The sequence below is a fragment of the Stomoxys calcitrans genome, chromosome 5, assembly GCF_963082655.1.
Source record: "Stomoxys calcitrans chromosome 5, idStoCalc2.1, whole genome shotgun sequence".
Classification (NCBI taxonomy): domain Eukaryota; kingdom Metazoa; phylum Arthropoda; class Insecta; order Diptera; family Muscidae; genus Stomoxys; species Stomoxys calcitrans.
The window spans coordinates 61,441,240-61,462,900 of NC_081556.1; the positions used below are offsets into that span (position 1 = coordinate 61,441,240).

General features: G+C 37.2%; 1 protein-coding gene across 1 annotated transcript in view; it reads right to left on the reverse strand.

The window, feature by feature from the left end:
• LOC106088697 (zinc finger protein 423 homolog) overlaps positions 1-8,637 on the reverse strand; it is a 145,658-nt gene extending 137,021 nt beyond the window's left edge. The window contains exon 1 of the mRNA XM_013254348.2: positions 8,471-8,637. Coding sequence (XP_013109802.2) covers positions 8,471-8,600 — 130 coding nt within the window. The 5' untranslated portion in view covers positions 8,601-8,637. The remainder of the gene's footprint in view (positions 1-8,470) is intronic.
• Positions 8,638-21,661: the final 13,024 nt, after the last annotated feature.

Below are 21,661 nucleotides of genomic sequence, written 5' to 3' on the forward strand. Positions count from 1 at the left end.
TGAATTATTATTTGTTTTTGTCTCTACGAAGATTAATTTCTATTTAATATATACATAATATTGTATAATTTTATTAATAATTAATACATGATTATTATAATATATCTTCCATTGGTGAAAGAATTGTATTATTCAATAAGTTAGGAATAAATATTTAAATAGATAGATATTCTTTGCATAATTTCTAAAGAAATGTGTGAGATATAAGCAAGACTTTCTTTGTGATTGACTGGCTACCTTTTTCCTTAGAGCGTCATTACTTGAACCCGGTGTGGTATTCCTTTCCAGAACTGTGATTTCTCTAAGGATCAGAAGATCTTGTAAAATCAGTAGATGATTGCTGTTCGCTCTCTTTGATACGCTATTTTCCAGATGAGGCATAAGTTTCCTATGCCAGAAAGTGATATTCCCGTGACAAACCCCGTGGTCGGTAACCTTTAAGGGTCTGTATTGAAACTATTCTTATATGTCAAGAACCATGGTCTGAAGTTTTTTTTAGACATGCACCACAAATTAACGACAGCAAGGACAACAAACCAAAATTAATTGGTTCGCCCCGATATATTAATTAAACCGTGAAAACTCCAACAATCTGGCAGCATTTAGTCCTACCGCCTTTATGGAAATTCACTCTTTTCAAACCGCATTAGGGAAAAAGAGATCAAGTATACTAATGTTATATCATAGATTACCATTTTTTCAACTTGATTCGATAAAGATAATTAAACTAAGCCATTAACTGAAGGAGATTTGAGCAGATTATTGGCTAAATAAAGGTTTCAAATAATTTATTCAAGCCAGGTGATAAGTATATAAGCTTTTTCTGTATTGAGCAGTTACTACTTTAAAAATAGTTCTTCTTCAATAAAACAGATTTTTTTATCCTTTTGCATGCGTGCTTCAATAATGCTTCGTCTATTAACCGTGCTCACTTCTAGCACCTGTCTACCATACACAAAATTTTTAATGTATAATTCTGCAATTCCTCTTTTTATTTTGTTTATGAAAAAAGAGCGTTCTTTCGATCCAGGAAAATTTGAACTGAGGCAAACTGTACGCGATTTAAGAAACAAAGGTAGTGACAATGCCTCTAGAAGTGAATCTAAAAAGGCCAGAGGTAAGACAAAATCTACAAACATAGACTTTGATGAAGAGTACAAAGTGTTTATGCTACTAGATAAGTGTAGGCGTAATTGAAAAGTAACTTCAAAAAAGAAAATTTTAAGTTGGGAATTAAATGCAACCTACAAAATCCTTAATTGTTTTTCATACCACTGCCCTAACTTGGTTCATGTCTGGTATTTTATCCCCACCGCATCACCCCATAGGATTTTCGCACAATGTTGCATGCGCATTCGTCGCCAACTCCCTTAACTCGGACTGCGTCGACCCGGGTTAACCAAATTTATTGACGGCAGTCCTCTGGCCTTCACCGCCAAATCGTCTGCCCTTTCATTTCTCCTTACTCCGCTATGGCTCCGCACCCAAACGATGCGGATTTTGCCATACCCAGAGAAGGCGTAATCTCCTTCTTAAACTGCAAGACTGTTCATGACCTTACCGTCCTGGTTGTTATTGCCTAAGAACATGTTATTGGTCCAAGACAACATGTTCTCTGAACCTGTTGCATGGTCCTTATGTTGCACTTTTTCTCCATAGCAGTCCACCAAACAACTGAGACGTAAGTAAGTATTGGTCTAATCACGCTCCTGTAGAGCCAGTGGACTATCCTCGGATTCAGGCCCTATTTCGAGCCTATGGCCCGTCTAGATAGTGGCCAAAATCTGTGAGCCTTCTCAGTACGCTCCTGAATGTGACACTTCCAATTCAGTTTCCTGTCCAAGATCACATATAAGTATTTGACCTTGTCAGATATCGAAATCGTCCTATTGAGGAAATGTGGTGCGTTAGATTGGTCCACCTTCTTCTTCCTCGTGAACAGGAATATGGTTTAGCCCAGTCATATGCAATATGCAAGACCATTTCGGCCATTCCGCCTGGCTCGTCAGTGTGTCGGTCCGCACGTTGTTAAACGCCTCCTCGATATAAATGCAAAGCACCTATGTGTATGTCGTGGCATCGAATGATTCTTCTATTTTATGCACAACCTCGGGCAGGGCGGTCTCCACCGACCTTCCTTTGACATAGGCATGCTGTTTGTATTTGAGCTGTTCGATGGATGTCCTACTTTTTATCATGGTATCCACAATACGTTCCATGGTTTTTAGTAGAAAGGACGTAATACTTATAGGTCTATAGGCCTTTGGTGCCGCATAACTTATCTCGCCAGGCTTGGGTATAAATACCATCCTTGCCACCTGCCAAGCTTTAGGAGTATATGCAAGTCTTAGGCACGCTGTGAATCTATATACGCCAGATGGGGCGCCAGATATTTGGTCTCTTTTTGTAGTAACGCCGGAAATTTTGTATCAGGTCCGGGTGACTTAAATGGTTTGAAAAACCTTCCTGGACCATAAATTCCGCCTTCGATCAACCTCATTATTCCAAGTTTCCAATGTCTCCGTGAGTCGCGTCGTATCCTGTGGAAAATGCGTTTTCGTCTAAAGCCTCAACATGTTATCCGTTGTCTCTGCGCTCACTCCCATCTAGTCTATTAAAGTTTCAGTTTGGACATGGGTTTTTGAGAGAAACTTTTCATCTTGGCGGCGTCAAACACTATCAACCTGTTCGAAGAAAGCTTCCAGGAGGCACGTTTCGCCACTCTGGTAAGCTTATTGTATTTCTTGAGCCGTGTGTAGTACACATCCCAGTAAACTTGTAAAGGTTACGGATCTCTTTCCCAATGTTGCGAATCTCTCCGGTCATCCAGGGTTTTTCTTGGGGTGATTTCGTTTCTCGAAGAGGACAAATATCTTCGAAAAACCCCACTATTGCAGTTGCAATACATTTGACATTGTCGTCAATTAATTCTATGCTTTGACAATCTAAATTATCTCGTCTAAATCTCTATCTGATCAGTCATACGAATTTTGGCCAGTTGGTTTTCAACTTATTACGGAAACTAATCGGATTTGGCGCTGGACGTCCTATTCTAAACCTGATGTAGCAATAGTCAAAAAGGAGTGGTCCTTGAAGACCCTCCAATCCTGGACTTCGTCGACCAGAGTTAGTGGTGCTACCAATATTAAGTGTTATCAGGTCTTAGCCCTTGGTTAATCGAATTTGGCGCTGGACGTGCTATTCTAAACCTGATGTAGCAATGGTCAAAAAGGAGTGCTCCTTGAAGACCTTCCAATCCTGGAATTCATCGAGCAGATTTTCCAAACATCCTGTCACATCTAAAACCTCGTCCCTAATCCCATTAGCAAAGTTAGCGGTGTTACCAATATTAAGTGTTATCAGGTCGTTAGTATTCAAGAATTGTGCCAAGGCTTAGCCCGCTTATTAATGTTGGAACTACCCCACGAAATTTGGTGAGAGTTCGCATCGCACCCTATTATCACCTCAGTACCATTCCTTGTACCGAATTGAATATACTTTAATTAGCGTTTGGGTCAAGGGGCATTCCGAAGTTTCAAGCTCCATAAATTAATCGTTCAAAACCATTTGACTTCAGACAGCAGACATAATATCGCCAAGTCTTTGAACATTAAGGCAGCTTTTTGACAGCTAAATCTAAATCTTGGGACAATGTAACACCACAAGTTTTGGTTATGATGATATTAGTAAAGGGAATAATTAATATTAACATTTAAGAAAAAACCTCTATTAACAGCAAATTCCGTGGTAAGCACGGTCCCGAGCGAACCGGATAATCGAAGTTCAACTATATATGTATCACCCGATTTTCATTTCTAACTTCTTCTTTTATGGCTTCCACTATGTGTATGGAATTTGGTTGAAATCGGTTCAGATTTATATGTAGTTCTGATATATATTATCTTCCGATTTTGAGCAATATTGCAATTATGTGGTCATATTTTAGCCCTTCCTTACAAAATTTGACACAAAGCACTCAAATGTGACTGTTGATATTTCAAGTGAATTTTATTTAAATCGGTTCATATTTCGATATTAAAATTTTGCACAAATTTTACAGAATCTTGGTTTGGATAGATTCATTACCCATCTAGGTAATATAGGCTAGGGGTAGATTATTATTTATTCGGCACTGCCCGATTTTTGCCTTTCCTTTCCTGGCTTAATGTAAACGTTTACAAAAATCCTTACCGAGCCCACGTTTTGAAGCGTTTGTAATAAATATGATACACCCAGAAAAATTTGTTTGCTGATATAAGCAAAGACTGCCTTCTGATATTAAACTAAAAATGATAAATTTTAAATAAAACCATACCAAATTTTTGAATTTCTTCAAAAAACTTCAATAATTTGCATAGCGTAAATATACATTTGTGTCAATTTTAGGTGATATTTTTTATATATTTATTTTAAATTTTATTTAAGTAGTAATTTTTAATGCTGTCATTTAATATTGGTAATAAATTAAATTTTAGAAATTACGAAAAAATATGTACGTTATATTCTTATATATTTTCAAGGACTATTTTACAATTTTGTAGATGGTATCCTTCAGTGTATTGATGTTTATTTTCTTCATTTTAATTTACACTTAAGTTTTAAATTAAAAGTAATTGTTACTTCTAAAACATGAGAGTAGTTCAATGTAATGAAAATTAATAAATAAAATTAAAAGATAACATGAAATATGCGAACTTTTAAAGTATTATCAACATTTTTAATCTATTTCCAATTTGTTTCCATTTGAAAACTGCAGAAAATGTTTGCTCTTTTAACAAACAAATTGCTGCTGTCCATTATCAGCAGATTTGCTATTGTTACCGCAAACTTTTTTTTGGTGTTTTTACTATCAGAGATGGATTGACCGTCGATTGGGTTACTATTAAGTCACAACAAACATTCGCACAAATACGTCCAGCCATCTCTGATACATCTCGGATATACCGCAAAACTTGTTGAACCTTCATCTCATTTTTTGGCCTTAAAAATGTTTGGCATACGAACTCCAATTTATTCTAACTTCGAATTTTAAATCCCCAGATTGGCCATTGCACAGTTTAATTGTGTGTAAGATTTGCTGTTTACACAATTACACTGTTTTCCGACGGACCTTTTATGTAAATTTTATCTAATTGTAAAGGCCTGCCCTTTAGAAACACACCACGTACTTTGATGTGTTTTATCTTGTCGTATTGCATTACTTTAAGATATCGGACATCCCCGTTGGCTGACCCAAAAGGAGGGATTGTTGGGAGCATACAAAGGCTCTTCGCATCGCTTTGCCATTACAATGCATGTCAGGATACACTTATGAGCAATCGCACAAACTCCCTGTAAATTATCTTACATAGTTGTAGTTGACTTTGCCAATTTAGATGGGGGCAAAGTACATGACACAGTCGTGATAGGACCAGTGTTGCCGTTTTTGGGCATTTCTACCAAATCTGGTAGGTTGTTTTTGAAGAAATCGCATATTGTTTTCAAAAGTTGCACAAAAAGTGTGTTAGACTCGTTCTATTGAGCATGATTTGCAATTTACTTGCTTATTTATATTTAAATTAATTTAGAGCGCAAAAAACCGATTACTGGATTAGGTGTAGGTTCATAGTGGCATGGGGCGGATTAATATCCGCACCCTCTTTTCAACCTAACCTAACCGACGTTCAAATGGTAGATGCACGAGGTATGTTTAATAGAAATTCCTACGAATAACGGGCCCAGTATAGATATAGCGCAATCACCACAGACACACAGACAAACATGGCTTAATATAATGTTGTGTACCAAATGAAGAGGTGAAAATAAATCAATTTCATTAATCCCATGCCTATAAAAAAAGTTGTAAATTTTGAAAACTTTTTCAAAATGTTGTTGAAAATAATTATCATGAGTGGCAACCCTATTTAGGAATAGGCATGCACGGAAACAAGAAAGCTAACAGTTTTGGCAGAAAGAACTGCAGCAGCCATAGCTGATACTCATTGACCAAAAATGAAATTTGCATTTCTCGTATTTATGAGACTGCTGAGAGTTATTAGCTGGACAATTCCATACACGTGGGAGTGTTAACTTTGTTATACCAATATATACAAGTTCTTTCAGTAGTACAGTGACAGTGGTGCACAACAAATGATATATCATGTGCCCAAATTAGGCCATATGTAATTTCACTTGGAATTTTTTTTCTGATATGTCGGTTTCTTGAAAAAAAAAAAAATGTAGCCCAGCAAAAAGAGCAACAAACTGCAATTAGCGTACACCAAGAAAAACAATTACAAAGTGTTTCTTAGAGAATTGCATTCTATGTAACAACAACAACACATTGCTTAATAACTTGAAGAAAAATTAGTCTGCTGATATCAGCAAACACTGTCCGTTGATTTTAAATTGAAAATTTTAAACTTTTCAAAAAATCTATTCAACATTTTTGAACTTCTAAACAACAATTGAGACATATGCCACATCTAAATAAAAAAATGGAAATTTTAGGCGTTATTTTTTGTTTAAATGCATAAATAGAATAGTGGTAGTTATCTTGTCTGCTGTTATTAAAATTCGATCAAAACTTAGCAAATGGTAGTAAAGCGGAAAATATTGTACGTTATATGCTTGTAAAATAGAAAGATAAGACGGAATGAAAAATTATTTGAAACACTTTTCAGTTTTTTAAACTTTTTATCATTTGACAACAGCATGAAATGTTTGCTGTTTTAGCAACAAATTACTGCTGTTCCATTTTTAGCAGTCTTTTTGCATTTACAGAAAACATTTTTGCTGTTTTTAATAACAAATTTTTCTGAGAGTAGCAGTAGCATTTTGTTGACTTTGCGATGTTTGTGTTCGCCAACAAAAGCCAGCATTGATTTTCCAGCCAAATATAACGCAATTACTTTTTATCGTTTAAACTCCATTACGATTCACTTTTTACATTAACTCAGATTTATTTCTGAGTTAATGTAAAAAGTCACAATGACCTCTCAACACAACAAATACAATGTAAATGTAATTTCTAGTCTTACAGATTAGCATTATCCATTCTATTTGTGAACATACGTCATTTTTCTGCATTACACTATTTCAACGCAAAATTGTTCACAATAGATTTGTTACGGGATTAAACTTGGTAACACTTTGTATCAACTACCCTGTAAGTTCGGTACCCTGTAATCCGTATCCTGACATATATATGTATCTCTTATATAAAGGAGCGTTTCACTCAGATTTTATTAACACCTGAGGCCGAATTACCGCACACATCAACGAGTAAACATTTTTGAAATCGCAATATAGTGAATTATGTTTTTTTCTTTTGAATGGGAAACTTTGAAATAGAGCAAATCGGTTGTTTATAAACAATTTGACATTAAAAATTGTATAAAAGGGGTATAGATTCCATTAATACGAGATGAAATTGCTTTCGATATGAAAGCGCACTTGTTCGCATCTGCGGTTATTTCACCCCTGGTGTTTTTGAGTCATGTTTAAGCAACCTATTATGAACGAAAAAAATTAAAAGCTGGGTGTTGCTGGTTCCCTTATTGTTCTTTTTATTATTTTTCTTATTATTTCATCCTCCATAGGATAGTAGTATACTTCGTCATTCCCTTTGTAACACCTCAAAATATTAATCTACGATCACATAGAGAATAAACATTCTTGATCGTTATGATATTTTAACTCGAACAAGCCATGTTCGTCGAAAGCTTCCAAGCCGAAAGCTACCAAGCTATCGAACGTGTTTACCCAGCCGCATTAAAATTTGCACAAATACCACTTATTAGTGCAGGTCGGTTGAGATTTAAAATGACGCAACTCACGTTTACAAAACAAACCTCGTCTGAGCCTGCCGTTACCCATGGTTTAACATCCGCATCCTGGCGAAAATATTTGCAAATGCGTGTTTGTCCATGAATATTCCATTAACGAACATGGGAAAACTTCTCAAATATCAATGTGAGTCCGAGTGGAGTGCCGTAGAGCAACACCTCTTTGCGGAAGAGTTTTTACATGGCTGCCATACGATAAACATAGCTCCTCACAAAGGTCGCCAGCATTAGGAGGGGATAACCACCGCAGAAAATTTTTTTGTTGTCCTCGTCAGGACTCAAACCCAGGCGTTCAGCGTCATAGGAGGGCATGCTAACCTCTGCGCTACGGTGGCCTCAAAAAATATATAGTCTGGTTATCCCTTTACTGTGCTGAATACTTAAGCGGAGAATTTGCTGCATATGTACTCTCAAATTTTACATCTCCGGAAATTTTATAATTGGTCCTGATACACATGAAATATTGAACGTGGTATCAACGATTTCATTTCTTATCACGGGTTTCGTATCACATATACACCTCTGTTACCAATACATCCTAATAACTCCAATTGCTCCAAAATAATCTTTGGAGCAATTTGATTGTATGGTAATAACGGCATATACTAGCGAATGAAGAAATACATGGATGTGTGGGTACTTACCATTGTTATTGTGTGTAACTACTGCCATAGTTTCTTCTGCGGTAGTCGCGCTTCCAGATTCTGCTTCAGTTGACTGTGCAACTGCTGATAGTGGTATTGTTGTTGTTGCTATTGGAGATGCAGAATCCATCACTGGGGACTGGCTTAAGTATTTTTCTTTTGTAACCCCAGACGACTGGACATCGCTTTTATCTTCCTCATCCTCCATGCTTTCGGTCTCACTAAGTATCTCCTCTTTGAGATCCATCAAAGCCAAAGGATCTTGGCAATTCTCTTCTGTTTCGCCCACTATAATGCAAAGAAAATGAGATAGGAATTTAGAAATCAAAACAGCTCATTGATAATGGGAACTAGAAATTGGTTAATGTCTGTCTAATGAAGAACCGATACTGGTGCTACAGAACACACACATACATTCACACAGACATATATACACCCAGAGAAATAAGTATGACGTCTTTATGAAATATTTAGTATGCTCTTACCTTTTAACCATCCGAAAACAGCAGAAAATGTTTTAGCAAAAAGAACTACTGCTTTTCCACTTTCAATAGATTTTCCGTTGTTAAAGTTGACAAATTTTGCTGTTTTTAGAAACAAATTTCTCTGGGTGTATATTAACATATGAGAACACCCAAATAAATCTTAAAGAACCAAAGTACCCCCACGGTACCCCTTTAATGACCAAATAAAAATTAGTTATGCAATCGAGTTTTAATATTTATATGGCCCTCGGTAGCACCTTCCAAATACATTCATATTTGCCTCTTTGGTGGCATGCTGCAGAAACAGCAACGAAGCTCATCAGAAAGAAACCACCAATAGCAATAGCACCATCAACACCGGACCACCATTACCCCTTACAAAAGCCACCACCGCCTTCACACATCACATTAACGCTTGTTTGGCGATATGGAGAGAGAGTATCGCCCAAACGTAAAAGAAATTTGTTTTTATAGCAAATTGGTTTCTTTTCTGTTGTTTTTGTTGGCAGTTTTCACCGGTGACGGCAAAACCAACTTCTGCTTTCTTTCTTTTGTCTGAATGTTTGGCTGCAACCATAACTGAATACGCCAAGCAACAAGAAGCGAAGCAGCAGCTCACTTTATGCAGATTACGCTTAAGCACTCCCCTGACGACCATAGAGGTATAAATTCTATTTACACGTACGTATATTTTATTTTTTACCAATAGCTCAACTTAAGTACCAAAAGACATTCTGCCACAACCAACATCGCCATCAGTAACAGCACCAACACCAACAGCACACACCCCATTCATTCATACTCGTCCTTGTTCATATGTGTGGAAACGGAAACACAAAACCTTATCATACACACACACATATATACTCACTAGCCAAAAACATAAAATTCTTGCAACAAATTCATCTTACTTCCCTCACCATAATTACGTGAACATATGTGTATATGGGAAAACTACTGAGCTATTGGTGATCTTCTAATGAATTGCAAATGAAAGGTGCTGCCTAGAAAAACACCGCAATTGGAACAGGAAGGCTGCTAATGTCCAACTCACCAACTCATATTGTTGTTATTATAAGTTATGGCCTTCTCTTTACAACACCTCCAGGACCCATACATTCTTGTATTTGTAATTTCGTCCAACCGTTTGACGATGGTGGAGAGGGAGCCAAAATGCTTTATCCATAATACGCCACAACAAGTACTCAATATATGTGCGGATAATTTCCTCGTCCTCTTTTTGAGTAGTTTAAAACCTTTTTTGCGGCGGTGCGTCATTCGGTTTTTTTACATCATGTGTAATCGTCAGCAATTAAATTGAATTTTTCATAAATTTTCAAGCATTTTATATTTAGCGTCAGGATATCGTCTGACTTTATGCACATATTGTGTTTTGTCCTTCGCATAAATGTATCGTTAAGGTTTTAAACTGCACCGCAAGGAATCGACACAAATGGTCATTTCAAACCACCACCACAAAACATGTTTTGTCTCTACAGAATGTAATGGGACCCTGTCCTTGTTTCCATGGTTTCTCCTTACTTGTCACGGTTTATCTTACCAGTAGGCCATCTATTTCCAGGGGTATTGTTGCCGCTAAGAAAAAAAAAACGCTAGGTGGAAAACTAATTCACGCTTTCATTTAAATATATAGATTTACCTTTTACGCGGACTATGTATACATTAAGTTTCCATATTTAAATGAACGCCTCCATTAAATCACTACAGATACAGTAGGTGCTTACAAATTCTATATTGTAATTCTAAAGAAGAAATAAGTACCAGGGTTGTTTGTGTATTGCATACTTCGCCAAATTATACAACCATCAAACCCTGCAGCCTTAAAAAAATTTTATTAGCTTTAATCCAGCCTCTGAGTCTTATTTCACGTAAACTTCTTGGCTCGGTGCGGTTCAGTACATTCTTAACTAGCTTTTTTAAAATACAGATTTCTTTTAATGTTATTAATTTGATGCCCTTCCAGGGTCCACTTTGGGGTGAAATTTACATTAAGATCCTCACTGATATCCCAAATCCCCACATTTTATTTTGTGTCCACTCGGTAGGTTTCTTAACAAGGGGGCTCTCAAATTTTGTTGTAAGATTCTAGTTCTACTCCCGAATACATACCATGTCCGATTGAATATTTTCTTGAATTCAAACTTGGATCTTGGATCCAAATTTTGATATCAGAGTCGTACTCTTATGATTTTTCATTTGCCTACTGTCCCCTTGTGTGTTTTTGGGGATGGTTTTGGACATTAAAATGTTTACTCTACTTACTTCCAATGACTTTTCATTTGAGTGCGATATTGTCCATAACTGACGTCAAGTCTGCTCGGGTGTCTTTTTGCCAGGTAAGATGGCTCCATACACTTGCCAGCAATTGTGTATATGATATTCGTGCTGTGCTCCCCAACACCTCTCATTTGATACCCATATTTTTCTCATCGTATTAAATGATAGTAAGTAATTATGCAAGCAAAATGTCCTTTCAATCATTGCAAAAATCTTCAAGTTATGTCGTTTTTGAAAATTCGGGTAAATGGAAGGGTCACTCCCATGTGGACACAAAAAAATTAAGTATGCCATTTCCAATGGGGCCATACCCTACAATTGAAGTCTACAATATATAGATAACAAAACTAGCTGTCTACGACAGGATTCGCTACACCCTGAAATCATTTTTTCGAAATAGATTTGAAAATTTCTGGAATATATTGATGCTGATTCCCAGAGGATTAAGATATTCGGGGTCATTGGGCTTTTTCTAACCTACTCAATTTAGTTTTTTTTTGTATTTTTTAAAAACGATTCAGACCACCTTTTTGGTTTGGAATTATCCACCTTTATGATGAGCAAATATTTTTTATTGATTGAAATGACAAAAATGTATGGAAGTAATCTAAGTTATCCAGAACCCGCCCACTTTATTTTATAATTATTTATTTAATGAATACCAACACAACAAGATTAAATCTTAAAGTTATAGTGCAGGCTTATAAGACAGTCATATATCATTCTGAAGAAATAATGCAACAATTTTTAAAGGAATAAACATTTTCGAATATCATTATAGACAATAAACTTTAGAATTTCGTGAAATAGTTAAAATAAACTTCAGAATAGGTTAGAAAATAATATTATGTAAGAATAGTAGAGTTCTAAGTAGATTGACGAAGCTACATCCATAAAGGGAAGTTGCCAAGTGAGAAATATGTTGAGTCCTCCTTATACCATAGGTTGAAACTACATTTAATCTTCGTTGACTTAGTGAATCGCAGTTTGAAAAAAGTACACACCCATAGATCAGACCAGGAATTAGAAATGTCGTTGCTAACAGAATTCGAATTTCGATTGGTGTATAAGAGTGTGTTATCACAGTGCACGCATATGTCTGCCCGGCTATAGCATACGGTTTGAAAAATTTAAAGAACTGTTAAAAATCACACCTAAATTCTTAGCACTAGACAAAATATCAATTTTTTGTTGATTTATAGTGATATCCAGGTCTCGAAAACTTAATCTTTTATGTTTGTGAATAACAATTACTTTCGATTTCTGGGGGTTCAGAAATAAACCATTTGCTGTAGCCCACTTATAGACACAGGACAGGTCCTCATTGAGTCGCATTCACTAATTTTGTTAACTGAGCCGCTAAGGTATAGCTGAACGTCATCAGCATACATAAGGATTTGGCTATGGACCAGCTGGGTAGGAAGATCGCTGGCGTAGAGCGAAAAAAGGAGCGAACGAATTATTAACCCTTGGGCACTAGAATTCTTTCTGATATTGAATCCCCTACGTACACTAACTGTTGCCGATTACCAAGATATGATTGAACCAATTCGAGAGAAGTATCGCTAAAACTGAAAAATCTTCTGAGCTTCATATATATGTTATGATGATCAACTGAGTCGAAAGCCTTTGAATGATCTAGCAGGACGAGAAAAGTGACATTGCCATTTTCCCTTCTAAGTGATTCCGAAATTTCAACTAATGCATTAACGCAACTATGATGGGCACGAAACCTGGATTGTCTGTCGGACTACAAAGATTCATGATGGAGATATTCGGATATTTGTTTATACAAAATCTTCTCGAAGACTTTCGAGAGGTAACATAATATAGAAATCGGACGGAAATCACTATTCGATTTGGGGATTGGGATTATCTTAAAGAGATGAGTAAAATAAGATAGAAGGTAAGAAACTAATATTCTAATGAATCTTGGGTCAATATTGTCAAGACCACTATCATTTGACTTGACTGATGTAAGATAATGTAAAACTTCGTCGTGCGATACACATCTAACTCAAAACTGCAATCAACGTTTGTCGAGCCTATGTCTAAGGTCGGAATATTATTAAAAGTTTCATTCAATTCATTTATATCACCATGGTAATAGAAATTGTCTTGGATTTTACAATTTTGCATTGAGTCGATCAATAAACTGGTTGCAAGCTGCAAAAATGTAATATGCCAGTATTTTGGTCATTCCCGTACAAAGGTTGTCTTTAGGGAGTTCATACCAATAGATTAGCATCGGACGAATCGGACAGTCACTATGTGGACGAAACTAAATGTGGAACATGAGTTTTAGCCATTCTTGATTTACACGTGCTTTATGTGATTAAACAATTTGAGATCGGCCATCGGCGGTCACAGCTCCTGCTACCTTCACTTGAGATGGAAAATTGCTTTGGATGGCCCAAATTCTCGTACGTTCGCTCGGTTAAGTAAACACGACTATTTTTGGATTTTACGAATGGCTCATTTGGGAAATTTTTCCACGTTCATGCATGGATAGCTACTCCTTTGCTCTTTCGGGTTCACTTAATATTTGTTTCTATTATTATTGTGTTCTTTATCTTCCAACTATCATTTTAATCCATAATTTCATATAAAATTCATAATATTTGATTAATATATATATACACAAATCATTGAAGGTAAATAATTTTGCAAAAAAAGAAACAAGCAAGTTACCTTGACAATGGTTTTTGAAAAAACCGTCAGTAGTAAAATAGAATTTAGTATTAGGTTAGGTTGAAAAGAGGATGCAGACTTTAATCCGCCCCATGCCACTATGGACATTTATATTACTGCCGTTTAAAATGTTTATTATATTAAAATTGCAAATTTTGCCCATGAACATTCCATTAAGGAACAGGGGCAAACTTCTCACATATCAATGAGTGCAGTCCGATTCAAGTTTAAGCTCAATGAATAGCCGAGTCCGAACGGCGTGTCGCAGTGCGATACCTCTTTGGAGAGAAGTTTTACATGGCATAGTACCTCACAAATGTTGCCAGCATTAGGAGGGGAAAACCATCGTTGAAATTTTTTTTCTGATGGTCTCGCCAGGATTCGAACCCAGGCGTTCAGCGTCATAGGCGGATGCTAACCTCTGCGCTACGGTGGTTTATTTTATCTTCTTCAGTTAACATTTATGTTTGAAAATTCCGTATTCTGAACTGTCTCAAATCTGGACAATCTCCCAAGGAATGGCGTATAGTTTCCTCTTCATTCAGATAACAAAGTAAACAATTTTTCATTTCATCTCCGCGAAGAAAATTCGTTGCATTCAAATTTGCTTATCCGCATTGCGCCTTAAATATCAACGATTTCCTCGCTAGAAAATGAATCTGTAAAGTAAAACTCTCCTCTAGTGTGATCGAAGTATTTATATATTCTTGAAATGGTGTGTGATTTTTATACCCTCCACCATAGGATAGGGTAAGGGGGTATACTAATTTCGTCATTATATTTGTAACTACTCGAAATATTCGACTGAGACCCCATAAAGTATATATATTCTTGATCGTCGCAATATTTTATGTCGATCTAGCCGTGTCCATGTCCGTCCGTCTGTCCGTCCGTCCGTCCGTTTGTCCGTCCATCCGTCTGTCTGTTGAAAGCACGCTAACTTCCGAAGAAGTAAAACTAGCCGCTTGAAATTTTGCACAAATACTTCTTATTAGTGTAGGTCGGTTGGTATTGTAAATGGGCCATATCTGTCCATGTTTTGATATAGCTGCCATATAAAGCGATCTTGGGTCTGGATTTCTGGAGCCTCTAGATTGCGCAATTCTTATCCGATTGAAATGAAATTTTGCACGGCGTGTTTTGCTATGATATCCAATAACTGTGCCAAGTATGGTTCAAATCGGCCAATAACCTGATATAGCTGCCATATAAACCGATATTGGGTCTTGACTTCTTGAGCCTCTAGAAGGCGCAATTCCTATCCTATTTGACTGAAATTGCACATAGTGTTTTGATATAACTTCAAACAACTGTGCGAAGTATGTTCCTAATCGGTCCATAACCTGATATAGCTGCCATATAAACCGATCTTGGGTCTTGACTTCTTGAACCTTTAGAGGGCGCAATTCTGCAATTCTCATCCGACTTGACTGAAATTTTGCACAGAGTGTTTTGATATAACTTCCAACAACTGTGTTCCTAATCGGTCCATAACCTGATATAGCTGCCATATAAACCGATCTTGGGTCTTGACTTCTTGAGCCTCTAGAGTGCGCAATTCTTACCCAATTGGAATTAAATTTTGCACGACGTGTTTTGTTATGATATCCAATAACTGTGGCAAGTATGGTCTTAATCGGTCCATAACCTAATATAGCTGCCATATAAACCGATCTTGGGTCTTGACTTCTTGAGCCTCTAGAGGGCGCAATTCTTGATTGACTGAATTGAATTTGACTGAAATTTTGCACATTGTGTTTTGATATAACTTCCAACAACTGTGGAAGTATGTTCCTAATCGGTCCATAACCTGATTTAGCTGCCATATAAACCGATCTTGGGTCTTGACTTCTTGAACCTCTAGAGGGCGCAATTCTGCAATTCTCATCCGATTTGACTGAAATTTTGCACAGAGTGTTTTGATATAACTTCCAACAACTGTGTTCCTAATCGGTCCATAACCTGATATAGCTGCCATATAAACCGATCTTGGGTCTTGACTTCTTGAGCCTCTAGAGTGCGCAATTCTTACCCAATTGGAATTAAATTTTGCACGACGTGTTTTGTTATGATATCCAATAACTGTGGCAAGTATGGTCTTAATCGGTCCATAACCTAATATAGCTGCCATATAAACCGATCTTGGGTCTTGACTTCTTGAGCCTCTAGAGGGCGCAATTCTTGATTGACTGAATTGAATTTGACTGAAATTTTGCACATAGTGTTTTGATATAACTTCCAACAACTGTGGAAGTATGTTCCTAATCGGTCCATAACCTGATTTAGCTGCCATATAAACCGATCTTGGGTCTTGACTTCTTGAACCTCTAGAGGGCGCAATTCTGCAATTCTCATCCGACTTGACTGAAATTTTGCACAGAGTGTTTTGATATAACTTCCAACAACTGTGTTCCTAATCGGTCCATAACCTGATAAAGCTGCCATATAAATCGATCTTGGGTCTTGACTTCTTGAGCCTCTAGAGTGCGTAATTCTTATCCGATTGGAATTAAATTTTGCACGACGTGTTTTGTTAGGATATCCAATAACTGTGGCAAGTATGGAATTAATCGGTCCATAACCTGATATAGCTGCCACATAAACCGATCTTGGCTCTTGACTTCTTGAGCCTCTAGAGGGCGCAATTCTCGTCCGATTTGACTGAAATTTTGCACATAGTGTTTTGCTATGACATTCAATAACTGTGGCAAGTATGGTTTTAATCGGTCTTGGGTCTTGACTTCTTGAGCCTCTAGAGGGCGCAATTCCAATCCGATTTGACTGAAATTTTGCACATAGTGTTTTGCTATGACATTCAATAACTGTGGCAAGTATGGTTTGAATCGGTCTATAACCTGATATAGCTGCCATATAAACCGATCTCGGGTCTTGACTTCTTGAGCCTCTAGAGGGCGCAATTCTAATCCGATTTGACTGAAATTTTGCACATATTGTTTTGCTATGACATTCAATAACTGTGGCAAGTATGGTTTTAATCGGTCCATAACCTGATATAGCTGCCATATAAACCGATCTTGGGTCTTGACTTCTTGAGCCTCTAGAGGGCGCAATTCCAATCCTATTTGACTGAAATTTTGCACATATTGTTTTGATATAACTTCCAACAACTGTGTAAAGTATGGTCCCAATCGGTCCATAACCTGATATGGCTGCCATATAAACCGATCTTGGGTCTTGACTTCTTGAGCCTCTAGAGGGCGCAATTCTCATCCGATTTGACTGAAATTTTGCACATAGTGTTTTGATATAACTTCCAACAACTGTGCGAAGTATGTTCCTAATCGGTCCATAACCTGATATAGCTGTTATATAAACCGATCTTGGGTCTTGATTTCTTGAGCCTCTAGAGTGCGCAATTCTTATCCAATTGGAATTAAATTTTGCACGACGTGTTTTGTTATGATATCCAATAACTGTGGCAAGTATGGTCCTAATCGGTCCATAACCTGATATAGCTGCCATATAAACCGATCTTGGGTCTTGACTTCTTGAGCCTCTAGAGGGCGCAATTCTTGTCCGATTTGAAAGAAATTTTGCACATAGTGTGTTGATATAACTTCAAACAACTGTGGAAGTATGTTCCTAATCGGTCCATAACCTGATATAGCTGCCATATAAATCGATCTTGGGTCTTGACTTCTTGAGCCTCTAGAGTGCGCAATTCTTATCCGATTGGAATTAAATTTTGCACGACGTGTTTTGTTATGATATCCAATAACTGTGGCAAGTATGGTCCTAATAGGTCCATAACCTGATATAGCTGCCATATAAACCGATCTTGGGTCTTGACTTCTTGAGCCTCATGAGTGCGCAATTCTCATCCGATTGGAATGAAATTTTGCACGACGTGTTTTGTTATGGTATCCAACGACTATGCTAAGTATAGTTCAAATCGGTTCATAACCTGTTATGACTTCCAAAAACTGTGCTTAGTATGGCGCAAATTGGTACATAACTTAATATAGCTGCCACATAAACCGATCTGGGATCTTGACTTCTTGAGCCTCTAGAGGGCGCAATTCTAATCCGATTTGGCTGAAATTTTGTACAATGGCTTCTCCCTTGACGTTCAACATATGTGTCCAATATGGTATGAATCGATCTATAGCTTGATACAGCTCCCATATAAACCAGTCTCCCGATTTCGCTTCTTGAGCCCCGAATCGGACTATAACTTGATGTATTGTATCTGCTCCTCCGTCCTTATTCATTATACTTTGTTTGCCTAAAAACAGATACTGGGCAAAGAACTCGACAGATGCGACCATGGTGGAGGGTATATAAGATTCGGCCCGGCCGAACTTAGCACACTCTTATTTGTTTTTCCTAAATTCTCAATTATTTTCTTTATTTATATGTGAACTAAAAATTTTCCATTCGTGTTCATGGAAAGTGTTTGGCCGTTTAACGTTCAAATTTTCCGTTAGTGATTTGACCTCCGCTTCGCAGAATACACTTCTTCTTGCAACAGTTATTTAGTTTGCATTTTTGGCAATCGATTTTCATGGTACTTGTACATAAGTTGGCTAATTTACTTTAGATGAATATTTATTGTCTATAAATAGCTAGTTTCAACAGTTGCAGTAAAATTGGGAATTTTAAGTATTTTCTTCAGAAAGTAGCATTCAAATCACCAACATCCTCAAAGTGAGAAAAGACCACACCACCGCGGCAAATGTCTGAACTGCTCGAACGACGCCTTAAAATACGACCCACTTCTTTCCGATTTTTATACCCTCCATAGGATGGGAGTATACTAATTTCGTCATTCTGTTTGTAACACCTCGAAATATGCGTCGGAGACCCCAAAAAGTGTATATATTCTTGATCGTAATGTCATTTTAAGTCGATCTAGCCATGTCCGTCCGTCCGTCTGTCTGTCGAAAGCACGCTAACTTTCGAAGGAATAAAGCTAGCAGGTTGAAATTTTGCACAAATACTTTTTATTAGTGTAGGTCAGTTGGGATTGTAAATGGGCCAAATCGGTCCATCGTTTGATATATCTACCATATAAACCCATCTTGGGTCTTCACTTCTTGAGCCTCTAGAGGGCGCAATTCTCGTCCGATTTGACTGAAATATTGCACGTAGTGTTTTGGTATCAATTCCAAAAACTATGCTGAGTATGATTCAAATCGGTTCATAATCTGGTAAAGCTGTCATATAAACCGACCTTGGGTCTTGACTTCTCGATTTGACTGATATTTTGCAAGGGGTTTTTCGGTATTATTTCCAATAACTGTGCTAAGTATGATCCAAATCGGTTCATAATCTGGTATAGCTGTCATATAAACCGATATTGGATCTTGACTTCATGAGCCGATGGAGGGCGCAATTCTCATCCGATTTGGCTGAAATTTTGTATGAGTTGTTTTGTTATGACTTCCAACAACTAAGTATGGCGTAAATCGGTTCATAACCTGATATAGCTGCCATATAAACCGATCTGGGGTCTTGATTTCTTTAGCTTTTAGAGGTCGCAATTCTTATCCGATTTGACTGATATTTTGCACGAGGTGTTTTGATATTACTTCCAATAACTGAGCTAAGTATGATTAAATCGGATCAAAATCTGGTATAGCTGTCATATAAACTGATCTTGACTTCTTGAGCCAATAGAGCGCGCAATTCCCATCCGATTTGGCTGAAATTTGCATTAGGTGTTTTGTTATGACTTCCAATAAATGTGTTAAGTATGGCGCAAATCGGTACATAACCTAATATAGCTAGGATATAAACCGATCTGAGATCTTGACTTCTTGAGCCTCTAGAGGGCGCAATTGTCATTTTGCGCCCAGAAATATTATACAGCGGCTTCTCTCATGACCCTCATCATACGTGTCTTATATGGTCTGAATCGATCAATAGCTTGATACAGCTCCCATATAAACCGATATCCTGATTTTGCTTCTTGAGCCCCTACAAGACGCAATTCTTATCCGATAGAACTGAAATATTACACAATGACTTCTACAATGTTCAGCATTCAAATAATTTATGGTCCGAATCTGACTATAATTTGATAAAGCTCCAATTGCATAATAGTTGTTATTCAATATTTTTTGGTTGCCTAAAAAGAGATACCGCGCAAAGAACTCAACAATAGCGATCCATGGTGGAGGGTATATAAGATTCGGCCAGGCTGAACTTAGCACGCTCTTACTTGTTATTTCTCTTATTCGAAGTAAATAGTCCCACCCTGCATTTATAGCTTTTTTGACTGATCTGTTCGTTGTTCTACATACTGAACTAAATTTCCCACCACGAACATTCCACTAAGGAACAGGGGATACTTCTCTCATATCAATGAGTGCAGTCCGATTAAGCTTAATGATAGGGACCTGCTTTTTGCCGAGTTTGAGCGACTTTCTACATGTTTAGTGAATTTTAGTTTCGGCGTAAATATTACTCCTAAATACTTATACTCATTTAGTACTTTTATCGTGTGCCCTCCGTATGTCCGTTTTTCGATGTGACTGTGACGTCCTCCATTTCTAAGTATCAAAATTCATGATTTGTTCACGTTAACGTTAAGGTTACAGATATTGCAGTACGCTTCTAATTTGAAAATCATGTTCTGCATTCTTGATATATCATCGGCCAGTATTACAATTTCGTCTGCGTATAACAATTTTTGTATGTTGAATATAAATTCCTCCTTCAAGATATTCATGCAAGTCGTTAATATACAGTGAGAAAGGACATCCCTGCTTAGCTCTTAAATGGGTTTCAAAATAATCTGATCATTCTTCTCTAGTCTCGACTACGTATTGTGTATTGTTGTACAGACTTTGTACTAATTTTATAAACTTGTTTGATACACCCATCAGTATATATAGTAGAGACTTTCTAGAAACATTATCAACTGCCGTCTTAATATCGACGAAAAATCCATATATCTCCTTCTTTTCCTTTAGTTTTTGCTTACAATAGATGCCAGATTATAAATGTTATTCACCGTCGAGTAGCCTTTCCTGAATCCAGCCCGATATTCTGTTAAAATTTGGTGGTATTCCACCTAACTGCAAAGTTTTTCATTTGGAATAGCCTTCATTATTTTTGCTAAACAATTCATAAGCTCAATTCCTCCATAATTTTTCGAATGATACAGGTCACCATTTTTGTGAATTGGAAATATGTCTGTCTTTACAAAAGCATCCAGTATCGAAAATTGTGTTATATCATCTTAATAGTTGTTTATACAAATCCTTTGAGGCATATACGATGTGCTCAACTGGGATACGATCGTCTCCTGAAGCTTTATTCATCTTTAAGTTTTTCAAAACATATTTGAGCTCATCCATGCTAATTTCTCTATCTAGAATTTCGTGAGTCACTGCACAAATGTCATTTACAGATTTACCAGTAGAATTAATGAAAGTAAGAGATCCTTCTGGAGGCCACCGTAGAGCAGAGGTTAGCATGTCCGCCTATGACGCTGAACACCTGGGTTCGAATCCTGGCGAGAACATCCTAAAATTTTTCAGTGGTGGTTTTTATTTCCTAATGCTGGCAACATTTATGAGATACCGTACCATTGGGTATGTCAGCCATGTAAAAACTTCTCCACAAGGAGGTGTCGCACTGCACGCCGTTCGGTCTCGCCTATAAAAAGGAGGCCCCTAATCATTGAGCTTATATCGGACAGAAGAGATCCTTCTTCATCGCCACGTGTTCTCCCATTTAAAATTAACAA